The following is an 11,683-nucleotide window of genomic DNA, read 5'->3' on the forward strand; positions in this document are numbered from 1 at the left end:
TATGAAATAACGTGCATCGCAATACCAAGCGAGGCCTCTCTTTCATTCTGTATGGCAACTGGTTTATTGTGCTTTTCTTCATCCTCGAGAACAAACTGCTCTTACCTTGACATTTGCTGGGTTATTTTGAGAGGCAAAGCAGCAGTGCATTCTTTCTCCTAGGTTAGTAACTGTCCAGTGATAAGTTTAATACAACTTTGCTGCTGTTTTTGTACTTGAAGGGCCTTCACAGGAAGAGATAAGTTCAAATGAGGAAGCACTATGCAGCATTATGGGAAACAGCAGCTTGGAAAGATAACTTACATTGTTAATTTGTCCACAGAAAAGGGTTAGTGATAATGTTAAGTGGCCTGAAGACAGAAATAGAAGGAGCAAGAAGCAGGATGTAGAGAGACATGGTGGAGAAGGGAAAGCAAAATGAGGCTCTGTTGGTATGGCATGGTATTATTTGGTGCATATGGTGAAAGCAGGTGAGAAGGATTAATGAGATGCACGTGCATTGTCTGCCAAAAGTCTTGTGCAAAGGCAAGGTATTGCGCACCAGACTTCACCAAGATGCATTGAATATTGCAGATAAATACACTACAGTGCACTAAGCACAGTTTTAAATATCTGAATAGAGAAGATTTCTGCATTGCCTTTAGGGTCACTGTCAAATGCCAGCACAAATGCCATGTCTGAAAGCAGCACATTAGTTTCTCCGTTAAATGCTGCTGTAGATCTGGAGCTGGCCCTACTCAGTTTCACAGGTTAGGAGCATGGAGGGCAAGTAGTCATGTTTTCACATGGTGTATTTGCTTTTAAGTCATGTCTGTCCGTAAACAGACAGATTAATAAATACCCTTCTGAGCAACCAAGAAAAAAAATATCCATTTTCTTGAATTCCTTTATAAACTGTACAAGCATACTTTGCAACCTCTATTGTCAATGAGTGGTGAAATAGTGTTAGGAGGGTTAGGTATTTGTGATTAGAAAATACTAAACCTTTAAAAATTGTTGGCTCACTCTGTCCAAGCCACTACTTACATGGAAGAAAGCTGCCTTTAAATGGATTGCATGATATATGAAAATTACATTTTCATATTTTTTTCTCTGTAACCAGTAGCAGGCCAAAAGGCACATTTTTAAGAGCGTGCAGTGGAAAATGCTGGTGGGTAGATTTGCGCTTGTAGGTGGCCTGGAGCCATACTGCTGCACGAGCGGAGCTGGGAACAAGTTCTGCCTGGAGACATGTCCTGGGTGTCCCCTGCGGAGGTCAGGTTGTGGCTTTGTTTCTCTGTCCCCATCACTGGCGGTGAGCGAGTTTTAGGCTCCACTTGATACAGCTCTGATGCATAGCAAGTGGCGGGGGAACATTGTCGATCTTGAGGATATTGCTGCTTTAACCTGCAAAGGATTGCCTGGGGCGTTTGAAGAGGCATATAAGGGATTCCGATTGCTTTAGGAAAACTGAGTTTGAGCCTCTGTCCACACAAGGGAGACGCAGCTCAACTCTTGTTCGGTCGTGCAGGTTGATCACCCTGACCTGCTCTAGGAGGTGGTGGTTACTTTCTGTTCCCAGTTAGTCCTGCCCTGTGCTGAAGTTGTCAGAGATGGTAGTGGTCTTCCAGAAGATGGAGAGTGAAACTGGCTGCCTTCGTCTCAGAAAAGAAAATCAGAGGGTATTCCTTCTTTCTGAGCAGCTAGGAGGGTAGGGAGAAGAGGGTCTTCCCCCTCCCTTGGCACCGACAGAAGTGCTTGCAGTGGGGTAGGGTGGCCCTGCACGGCTGTTTACTGCTCACCAGTGACTCCAGAGGTTGCTCTTCCCAGGTAGGGACCTGGGACCCCATCACGCACATTGAGATGTCTGGGGTTATGCGCACAGAGTCGTTGCCTGTTCCTTTTATCTTTGTCCCCAGAATAACAGTGTAAAAAGCCACAAGTTAAGGTATACCTCTGGAGGGACTGAAGTTGTCACAATCATGTTCAGTCCCTGGAATATCAGGAAACTTGTAAGATGAAAACACCTCAGTGATCCCAAGAAGTGGATCTACAGCTGTTGGCTCTTCCCTCTCCAGGTTTTTGTACTTTTGTTATTTAAAAAATACTGATAGCTATTTTTAAATAATATTTTAAATAATTTTTAATTATAAAAAAATAGCTAAAGCTATATCCTTTCCTATGAGGTGGGGGATCTGCTTCCTTCTCTCTCCTTGGTGGTTTTGGATGGAGAATTGGCGTGACACAATTTGTGGAGCCGAACTGTGAACTTTGATGGATTTGTCCTCTTCTATACAGTGTCAAATTTTTACAGGGAGAAAGAAGGAAGTGGTTTGCTAAGTCACTTTTTTTTTTTTTTTTTTAAATTTTATCACAACTACCAGTAATAACCACGGGGAAAACATGCAAACAGTGACTATTCAGTGTAAAGCTATATATGGGAAAGGCTGCTCATTGCGAACCTGCTGCCAGCGAGGCTACACCCTGCCAGTAAGTGTGCACCCGGTCGCTTGGGCTGAGGGTCTGGCTGTCGCGTCTGCCTGGGTGCACGTTACGCTGCTTTCCAAGCCAACAGCCTGGCGACGAATTGTACGGTCTTTTAGTCCTCTGCGGGGAAATTCTTACGAGCAGGAGCCACGCGTGGGAACGGTGATAAATGCAGTTAGGAAGAGGACAGATAATAGTTTAGCTTCCTGGGTTTTATTAGTACTAAAAGCAAGCGGCACTGGTAACAGAGCCTTGAGGAAAGTCTTTTGTCGTTCTTGAAATATGTAGAGGTGTCCTGGTATTCATAGTAGTTTTTTATCCGTTGCTCATCTGGATTGTTTCTAGGGACACTATTTTGTCCCCACCCAGAACAGAGGACGCGTGGTCGGTTTGAAGATACCCTGTTGCTGACGGGTGTTTCTGAGCAATGGGATCACTGGCAGTGGCTGAGGAAGAGAACACTGTGACGGAGTAATTGAACCCGAAAGTGTAATTTCAGTGGAAGGAATAGTTTTGTCCCACCTGTTACAGAAATTGTATCGCTTCTGGTATGATTTGAGGGAGCCTTTGTGTTCAGAAGTCAGTCACTTTTCCAGTGAAGCAAACCTTTTACGGTAGGGCAGCTGTGCTTTTTTGGTTTAAGGCTTTTGCTCTAATTTAAGAATCTTAAGTGTGGTTTTCATGTGCTTTAAAATATTATGAAAAATCCATATGAGATTATATTTTTATTTTTTGTGCTGAATCCGAAAGTAATTTTTGCAGCGTTAAGGGGAGGGGGGTGGTGTTTCCGTTTTACATTATTCTGAATTTTCAGGATGAATTAGTTTCATTTCTTTCGCACTGTGAATTTCTTTCTCGGTATGGATTTTTCTGAATGGATACGGATTACAAGTTTTAATAACTTTGAAACCAAAATGTATATACTTAAAATTAAGATTATTTTTTGAGTGGCTGAAAATTGCACCTTGCCTTTGTTTCTTAAGTGTTTACATGTATTCATCTTTATTTTTCTAGACACATGAGCTACTTTGTGTGTTCTGCTTTAGAGAGTACATTAGTTCTTACACTAGAAACCGTATTACTAGTCTCTGACCTTTTAAAGGTTATAATCTCTAGTGAACCACTGCTTTCTACCGTTCTTGGAAATGCTGGTCAGAGTATAGGACCACTTTTCAGTGTATCTGGTCTCCTGTGCTATCTCAAGTGTTTTCTCTGTGCCCCCACTGCCTTCCCCCCTTTGCTTTGTAATGTGTTTCCCCTGCCTTGTTTTTTGGGCAGTAGGGACTGCGTGAGGTGGCTGTACGGTATGTTCACAGATGTACAGCCAGGACTGTTGCTTCTTCTAGCCTGCTAAATCGACCATCCCTCGCCATTCAGCTCATCGTTCTTCTTACAACCAGCAGTGTTCAAAGGCTCCGGTACCCTCTCAGGAGCTTGGGGTGGGTTGTCCTTCTGAAACCCCAGCTCTTCTAGCTGTAAAATAGCATCGCCTACTGCTTTGGCGGTCATATTTGGTTGTGTGCCATGAGGTGGTGGTGCCTTCAAGCATGTGCACATTGTCCGGATCACCGGCACCTCTTCCATCCTTCTTCCATCCTTCTCAAGGGGAGCGTGCCAGCTTCTCTCCTTGGCAGTTTAATTTCATTTCAGTGTAAAGAACACAAAACCTTGATGAGAGGCTTTTCTTTCTCTACTTGTAATGCAGCATTAGTCATTTGAAAATTATTTGTGAGATGGAAGACAAAGGGGCCAGGAGAATAATTACTGGGCAGTCAACAGAGGAAGCAGTTTATAGGCTGCTGTGGTTTTGTTTGCATTTATTTAACCCTGATGAGTGGAGTTTTGGAGAGAAATTAAGATTTCCTAATACTCCCATTCCTTCAGTGAAAAGGCAAAGTCAGTCTGGGGCCTGTTTTGAGATCTCCCACTAGCTCTCCAGCAAAACCAGGTCTCAGTGGTTGCCCCTCTAGAATGGCTCAGTTGGCCTTTCTGCAGCCCTGGAAGGGCTTGTTGGCACAGACCTGGCCGTCAGAGCAGGTAATTCCCCAGGGTATCCGGGGCAGCAGCTCGCCGGGCAGTTTCCTTCATTTGCCACCCATTTTCAGGTTCAGTTTCTGTCTTCGTTTTTTTCTTGGAGGCTTCCTCAGTCTTTTGTAGCATCTACAAGGGAACTTTTAATCACCCAGTAAGCCAGCTGGCATCAGGGGCTTTTTATCCCCATTTCCAAAGGCATTTTATCCCATTACAGTAAAGTAAACATTCTGGATATATCTACAGTAGTAGGGTGCAAGTAGAAGTCAACTTGTTTAAAGATAAGACTTTTCAGTCTTCTTTCTCAGACCTAGGATCTTCATGCATCATAAACAAAGTGCTTAAATGTAAAAAGTGTATTTCTGACTGGGTTTGAAAATCTCTTTTGGGAAGGGGCTTTTAATTCCAAGACAGTAAAAATTATTCTGAAGGGAAAGTCCCATATCTAGAAATGCAGATCGGGAATTGCTTGTGTTTTTCCACATGTTCTAGGCTATGATGATTAATCTAAACTCTGAATTTGCTGGCTTTAAACCTTCCCTTCCCCCATCTTTTTGGTGTGTTTTTTTTTTCTTTTCTCTTTTTTAAGGGTGTTTATCCCATGGAGTTCAGGGTCCATATGAGTAATTGTAACCATCTTAAAGCTTCAGCTGCTTGACAGCTTGTTTATCACTCTTTCTTTAAAGAGGCTTATGTACAAATGGCAGGACAAAACTGATTCATGCTGCGTCACATGGTTTCTTCTTTGCACACCTACTCATGCATTGATCATCCACTGATTAAGAGCATGAATTTCTAGCTATAATGCTAACCTGCATCTTCAGCCGGTGGTCTGTCAATTCTTCTCTGCTCTCAGCTTGGCCCCGGTCTGAATTATTAAAGGATATGTGGATTAATCTGTACCTCCCTCTGGCTGTAGAGGGAAATACTGGCACTGAGAAATAATGCAGCATTTTCCCAGTAGAGGGAGGTATTGTAAAACTCAACCAAAGCAGGATTCCACTAGCTGGAGAAAAATGTGCCTTTTGCAGGGTTTTTTTGCTGAATTTTAGGAATTTGTGGGGCAGTGTGTTCAGAGAGCTCGGAGGAGGCAGCGAAAAGACCTTGCTCCACGTTCGAGTAGACAGAAGATTTTCCCATGCTTGCTTTTATATTTTTTTATTATTATTGGAATAGAATAGTTGGAATGAGAGCAGGGACCTCTGCCTTGCCTCACTGAAACCTCATGGGCCATCTGCGGTGGAGGTGGAGATGCCTTTGGTACCGCCAGGGTGAGGAGGGACCCCCATGCTCACCGCAGCAGCCCCCCTGCCTTCCCTCTGCCCCCTCAAATCCCAAAGGACTTTGGTGGGTTGAGTGTGTCACTGCTCTGAAGGGTGTTGAGCACACCATCATGTAGGTTTCTTACTTTACATTGTATGGCAGGGATGCGCATCCATAGGAGAGGTTTAAAAAAACGCAGCAACAACCGTTAAATTGCAGCAAACTTGCTTGGTCAGCTGGAGCATGGACATAAATCCATAGCGCTGCTTTGTGGTGTCTACCTAGATAGTTCAAGTGCCTCAGTACTTAGCCTAATCCACAGATTAAACATGCATGCTTCAGGATTGATTGATCACTAAGTGGAACAGGGCAAGAAACATCAAAACAGATGTTGGAATCACATTACACAAGGAAGGAAACGTGTAATTAGTTAGTTATTTAACTCCTTGAATCAACAGTTTAGGCTCCTGTGAAGCTTTGAAATTTTTTTTTTAAGGTTTGCATCCTTAGATTTGTGGCTTGATTTCTCTCTGCTCATTTCCTTTTATCACCGCCTGCCCTAGCAGGGACCCAAGGCGCGGTACGCTATTCCTTGACACCCAAACCCATCTGTGGGGACTTGCCTCAGCAACCTAATTCAGAGAGGCGTAAAGCTTAATTTGCGGTCGGCACATCAGTTGGGTGCTTCAGGGGTTCTTGCAAAACTGGTGGAAGGGTTATTGCCACTTTCCTTCGCTTGCTCCAGCAAGTCCCGTGCATTCCCACTGATGTACAAGCCTTTTCCTTGGCTTTAAAGAGTGTTTTTCTTCCAGACCTTGCGAGAAATAGTAGAAAAGCAATGCTCTCGGACATGTTCCTCTGGAGACTCATCCCAGTGATAAGCTGGGCAAGCGATGGGGGATGGAGAAATGTGCTCCCCCACTGCAGCCACCTTTTAACTGTGTGCACACTACGGGCACCCCTATACTGTTCTTATAATGCTCTTCTGATTATCTTTTTGACTGTTTATGCTGCCCTGAAAACAGGTTTTTCTATTGCTTTGGAAATCTTCAACTAAATTTAATTGATATTTGGTGGTTTCTTCAATGTTTTTAAAAAAAAAAACAAAAACAAGAATGTGCCACTGGAGTGGAAGAAAGATCAATCACATTGATAAAGGCTTCTCTGTGTGGAATGAGAGCGCTAAAACTTTGTCTTTTCTGGTTTCTGTAGTTAATGTGCATTCTCTGTAAATACAGACTCATGAAGAATTGTACTGAATTTGAAGTACTTGGCATTTTTTGTTATTCCTAAATTCAATGATGTGGTTTCCAGCATCATGGATTACTGTTCACATCCCTTTGAACATAGTGAAAAGTAACCAGGCATAACCTGTCTGGTTACTGTCTTAAAAGATTTTTAAATTGCAAAATTCTGCTGAATACCTACAGTCACCAGAACAACAGTACTTTCACAGAAATTTAAGAGAGAGCATTTCAGGCCTGATATATCAAGATAAATGCTTTGCAGAACTGCAGTGAAAACTCAAGCATGAGCCTTGTCCCACATAAGAAGTTATTTATTGCTTGGGCTGAATGAAGGACTGCAATAGTTTCTGTCTAGGTTCCACCTTTTGCTGCGTAGACACGCGACTGTTTTCCTCTAATAAAATACTGGTAATACCATGCTTATCCACCAGATTGCAGTAGCAATGTTAGTTTTCTCTAGGGGCGGGAGGAAAGTTGGTTGCATGAGTGAAGAGGCACACACTAGAAAATGAAGAGTGAACCTTCAAAGTACAGGACATAAAAGAAGGCTTGCGTGCTACCGGTAATAAGAAAAGCCCTGGTAACTTGGCCAGTCCTCAAAAATTCTGATGGAATGTGAAAGGTCCAAGTGGCCCCGTCCCACGCGAGAAGAATGTAATCTCTCAAAAAAGGAATTATAAACAGCAGATAGGGGCTGGAAGGTAAAAGGGGGTGTGGGGAGCAGGAGGCACTCACTGGGGAAGTTCTTCCTGCAGAGCGAGGTCCATCCGAGTTGCTTTCTGGCAACCTTTAAGCGAGTTAGTGGAGAAATATCACTTGCATTCTCCAACATCTCTCCCAAAAACACCCTTACAACATGTATTTGATACTCAGAACTTAAGGTTTGGCTGTTTGAGTAATTTCAGATTTGAAACCTAACCTCTCGTGAGGATTGGTGGAGGATCCCATAGGGCAGAAAAGGAGTCTGGTTTGGATTTCTTCTTGTAGAAAGCTTTTAGCTCATTCTCAAGTCCTCCAAGAAAGTCTCTTCTAAATCAGGTTAGACCCCTGTTGGAGTTTGCTGAAGAAGCCTGTGAAATACTGATGCTGTGGAGCTGACTCTGAGGTCTATTTTAAAAAACTAACCATCTTGCACTCCTTTATATTAAGGTGGATTTGATCTCTGTAACAAACAACTCATTTTTGTGTCTTGGACTTCTTTTATTCCTTCAATTTACATGCTCTGTCTGGTGGTGTTGATTTTAAATTTTAATAATACTGGTTTGGTGCAGCTCTGGTTTCCAAGTACATTTTAGTAAAAGCTGTTGTCCCATAGCCTGTCCCAAGCACAGCGGCTGTTCGTGCAGATAAACGTGAATTTTAATGCTATGTACTTCACATTTACGCAACTTGCAGCAAAGTAGGTGAAGAGCTGTCCTTTAATTTTTGATAGAGTTTTGTCATGATTAATACAAAAGTATTCAGTATACACTGAAGAGACTGCTACTGTAGTGAGTAAAAATTTATGGATACATTTGTAGGTAATAGTTCAATTTCATTAGTTTATGAAGAGCTCTTTCACAGCCAAAAAATCTACTCTGTCTTCACTTTTTAGATTATTATTATCTAAAATTGATTGTTTGGACAAAGAAAAATCATTGGTATAAATACACTGATATTTAAAGCACAGTAAAAACTGTTAGTAATGTATAAAAGCTCCTGTGCCATGAGCATCTGTCATCTGCCGTCCTTAACCTCCGCTCGTAACAGCATTAACTTTTCATTGAATCGCTGATTGACTGACTGCAGGGAATTGGCATTTAATTATGTTTAAGCTTATCCTACTGCGTATTGAGAAACAATTTTAAATACTTCATTTGAAACTGGAATGCGGCATGTTTAGGCAAATATCATGACCGTTCTTTTATTTTCTGAAGACAGGAGCTCAGATGTATAGCTCTTGTTGACATTTCAGTGTGTGCAACCTTCTAACATCGTATAAATCACGTTGAATTTCTCCAGCCATTACCTATTTGGCATGTTACGTGATTCCTTTTCGAAAATAATTTCTGGTATTTTTCCATTGTGTGATGTTTTATATTATATGTTGATGACATTCCAGACTGAAGCACATTGATGGTGTTATATAAAATTACTGTGCTTTTGTTCAGTCTGGTAATCCTGACAAAATTGGTGTCATGTGATGTACCCAGCATTACATATGTTATGCTTTCCTCCATTACAAGAATTCAAAAATACTCTTATGTGTATTCAGTACAAAATAAACACTTTAATAATGAACTATGAAATTCATACCACATAGTACTTGTTTCCTATCCTAGTCGAAACAGTCCTTGTAAATTGTTAGGTTTCTTGGCTTTTACTAAATGCAAGTTCATTTAAAAAACGCCCCCCCCCCCCCCCCGAAGTAAAAACTCTGAATTGAGTTTTTGCTTATATGTGCCAAGGATAATGTCAAAGACGTTTTAAAAATGTTTCCAAAAGTGTTTTTTTTTTGAAACCTCCTTTCAAGTTGAAGAGTTTTATTACTAAATGAGATGAGACACAGAGCTTGCAAATCCCTGCTAGTCACCTTCCTGTCTTACAGGAAACCTTAAGCACTTTCATTCCTGTTTTACAATTACACAGGACACTCCATCACTGCAAAATGTGACAAACAGTTACGGTGGTTATGTTTTGATAGCTGAGAGTAGGAAGAAAAAAACATCGCGGTTTTCTTCTGCTTCTCAAGATGTGTGGAAAAGAGCAGTTTCTGACAAGCCCAGTGCTCTTGTGTTTCCCAAAGAGTATTTTAATGCTGGTCACTGCTGGTTTGCTGCACGCGTAGCTGCATTAATCTCCCCATCAGCGTTTGCTTACGTGCTTGAGTAACTCCGAATTTTCCTAGCGCTCACAACTTTCTTTTTGTCATAAATTATAGCGGGGAATAGTTAGCAACTCATCGCAGCCCTGGAGATTTGTAGCTAATCGCAGCAGGCGGTGGGAGAGCCGCATGCTTTGCAGAGTCGCTCCCGCCGGGGCAGCGCGGGTCTGACGAAAGCTGGAGGGAAGCCGGCGAGCTTGCCGCAGACATCCCTTAGGTGTGATCAAGTGATAAAGGAAACGTGGTGCCCTTTCGGGAGGGTGTGTACCTACGAGAAACAGGAAGCCGAGCAGCGGCCGCCTGCCTGCCCTGCCTGCGCTGCCTGCCCTGCCTGCGCTGCCTGCCGAGGTCGGCAGCTCCGTGGGGCGCAGGTGTGCCGACACGCCGCCGAGCCTCTTCTCTGCAGGCATCTTGGCAGGCAGCAGCATCTCCTCAGCAGCAACATCTGGAAGAGGCCAGGGGTGGGGGAGAAACCCAACCCAAAGCCAAAACACACACAACCCCCCCCTTTAAAAAAACCTACCCTCCAAGTAGAGAAATATGACGGCCTTGCAGCTGAAAGAGTTGTCACATTCAGGTCTGTACAGGAGGAGGCGGGATCGCCCTGATAGCGTGGGACTGCCCGGGTCACACGAAGAGAAGCTGAGGTGAGTGCGAAGTGACGGGTACGGCCGGCACGCCGAGCCCTTCTCGGCAGCCTGCTTGCTTCGGTGGTTTCGGCAGCAGAATGCAAACGCGGCTCTGGAAAGTCATTGCAAAGCACATGCATCGAGAAGCAGTCCCGAAGCACTACGAAAAGAACCCGAAGGAGGGATAACAGGAGCCATACGGTGACTTTGTGGGTTTTGGCGATGGCGTGACTCCCTCCCCCGGCTCCGGGAAGGGCAAATGTTAGCCGGGGGTTGCTCCTGGATCTCTTCTGACAGCCAGCACTTGCAAGTAAATGACTTTCCGCAGCCTGACAGCTTTGCTCGGTCTGGTTTGAAGTCAGTTTTGGGTCACCCGGGCGCTGTGGGTTCTGCTGCTTCTCGGGGGTCTTGGCGCAGCCCCTGCGCCGGGCTGGTTTTGTTGTGGAGGGGCTGGGGTGGCTCCTGGGCTCTGGCTTTCTTCATGGGGGGTTCTCTGTTGTGGAAAGGGCTTTAGACAAAAGAATGCAGCAGGACCACTTAGCCTGACCTTACCCAGGAAGGGTGACCAAAAATCAGAAAGCCATTTAATGTCCAGGGTTATCTTTCTGATGCTACGTGCCTTTAACAGCGGATTTTCAAAAAGCCTCTGTTTGGAGCAGGGAGATAAGAGTTGTTTGTAACCTGAGTAAGTGCAGACACCAAAAAAAAAAGTAAAAAGTTTTTTTTTTTAAGTGTGCTGGGGTGAAAGCAATCTGTTCCCACTTCAAGCTCCTCGGGAAGGGATCCTTGTGTAAATGCTAACAAAAGCCTCGGTGGAGAGGAAGTACTTCCTATCTCCTAATGCCTGTATCTCCTCTGCTTGTATTTTTAGATTATTTTTCATTGGTGGTGGTTGTGCATCGGATTGGAGTGCTGTGTAATTTAAAGGGGTTTTGTTACTGCGCTGTCATTACCTGAGTTAGCAATTTCAGAAGGATAGGTACTCAGATTTGGGGGATTTACCCTTTTGTTATAACTAAGCACCTTAATTAAAAATTATTGCGGCAAAATGGATGATTGTAACCTACTGAGATTATTTGCCATGAGATATCAGAAATATCGGATCAGTTCTAGGAATGTGTTAACTTGCGGGTCTGATATGTGTGCTTGGTATCTATTTATAGTATTCATTCTCAATTTATTTC

The 11,683-nt window shown here is 43.4% G+C and overlaps 1 protein-coding gene across 9 annotated transcripts in view; it reads left to right on the forward strand.

Annotated features, from left to right (window-relative positions):
- LIMS1 (LIM zinc finger domain containing 1) overlaps nt 1-11,683 on the forward strand; it is a 77,888-nt gene that overhangs the window by 29,487 nt on the left and 36,718 nt on the right. The window contains exon 1 of one of the 9 annotated variants that reach the window (XM_072849789.1): nt 2,449-2,469. The exons of 6 other annotated variants lie outside the window; for them this stretch is intronic. Coding sequence is in view for 1 of the 3 variants with exons in the window: in XM_072849788.1 (XP_072705889.1) it covers nt 10,411-10,517 (107 nt within the window). In the remaining 2 variants the exon portion in view is untranslated. Of the gene's footprint in view, nt 1-2,448; nt 2,470-10,235; nt 10,518-10,786; nt 10,810-11,683 lie in introns of those variants that run through there. 2 more of the 9 variants (XM_072849788.1, XM_072849796.1) reach the window with 2 other exon arrangements.

The sequence above is a fragment of the Ciconia boyciana genome, chromosome 1, assembly GCF_034638445.1.
Source record: "Ciconia boyciana chromosome 1, ASM3463844v1, whole genome shotgun sequence".
Classification (NCBI taxonomy): Eukaryota; Metazoa; Chordata; class Aves; order Ciconiiformes; family Ciconiidae; genus Ciconia; species Ciconia boyciana.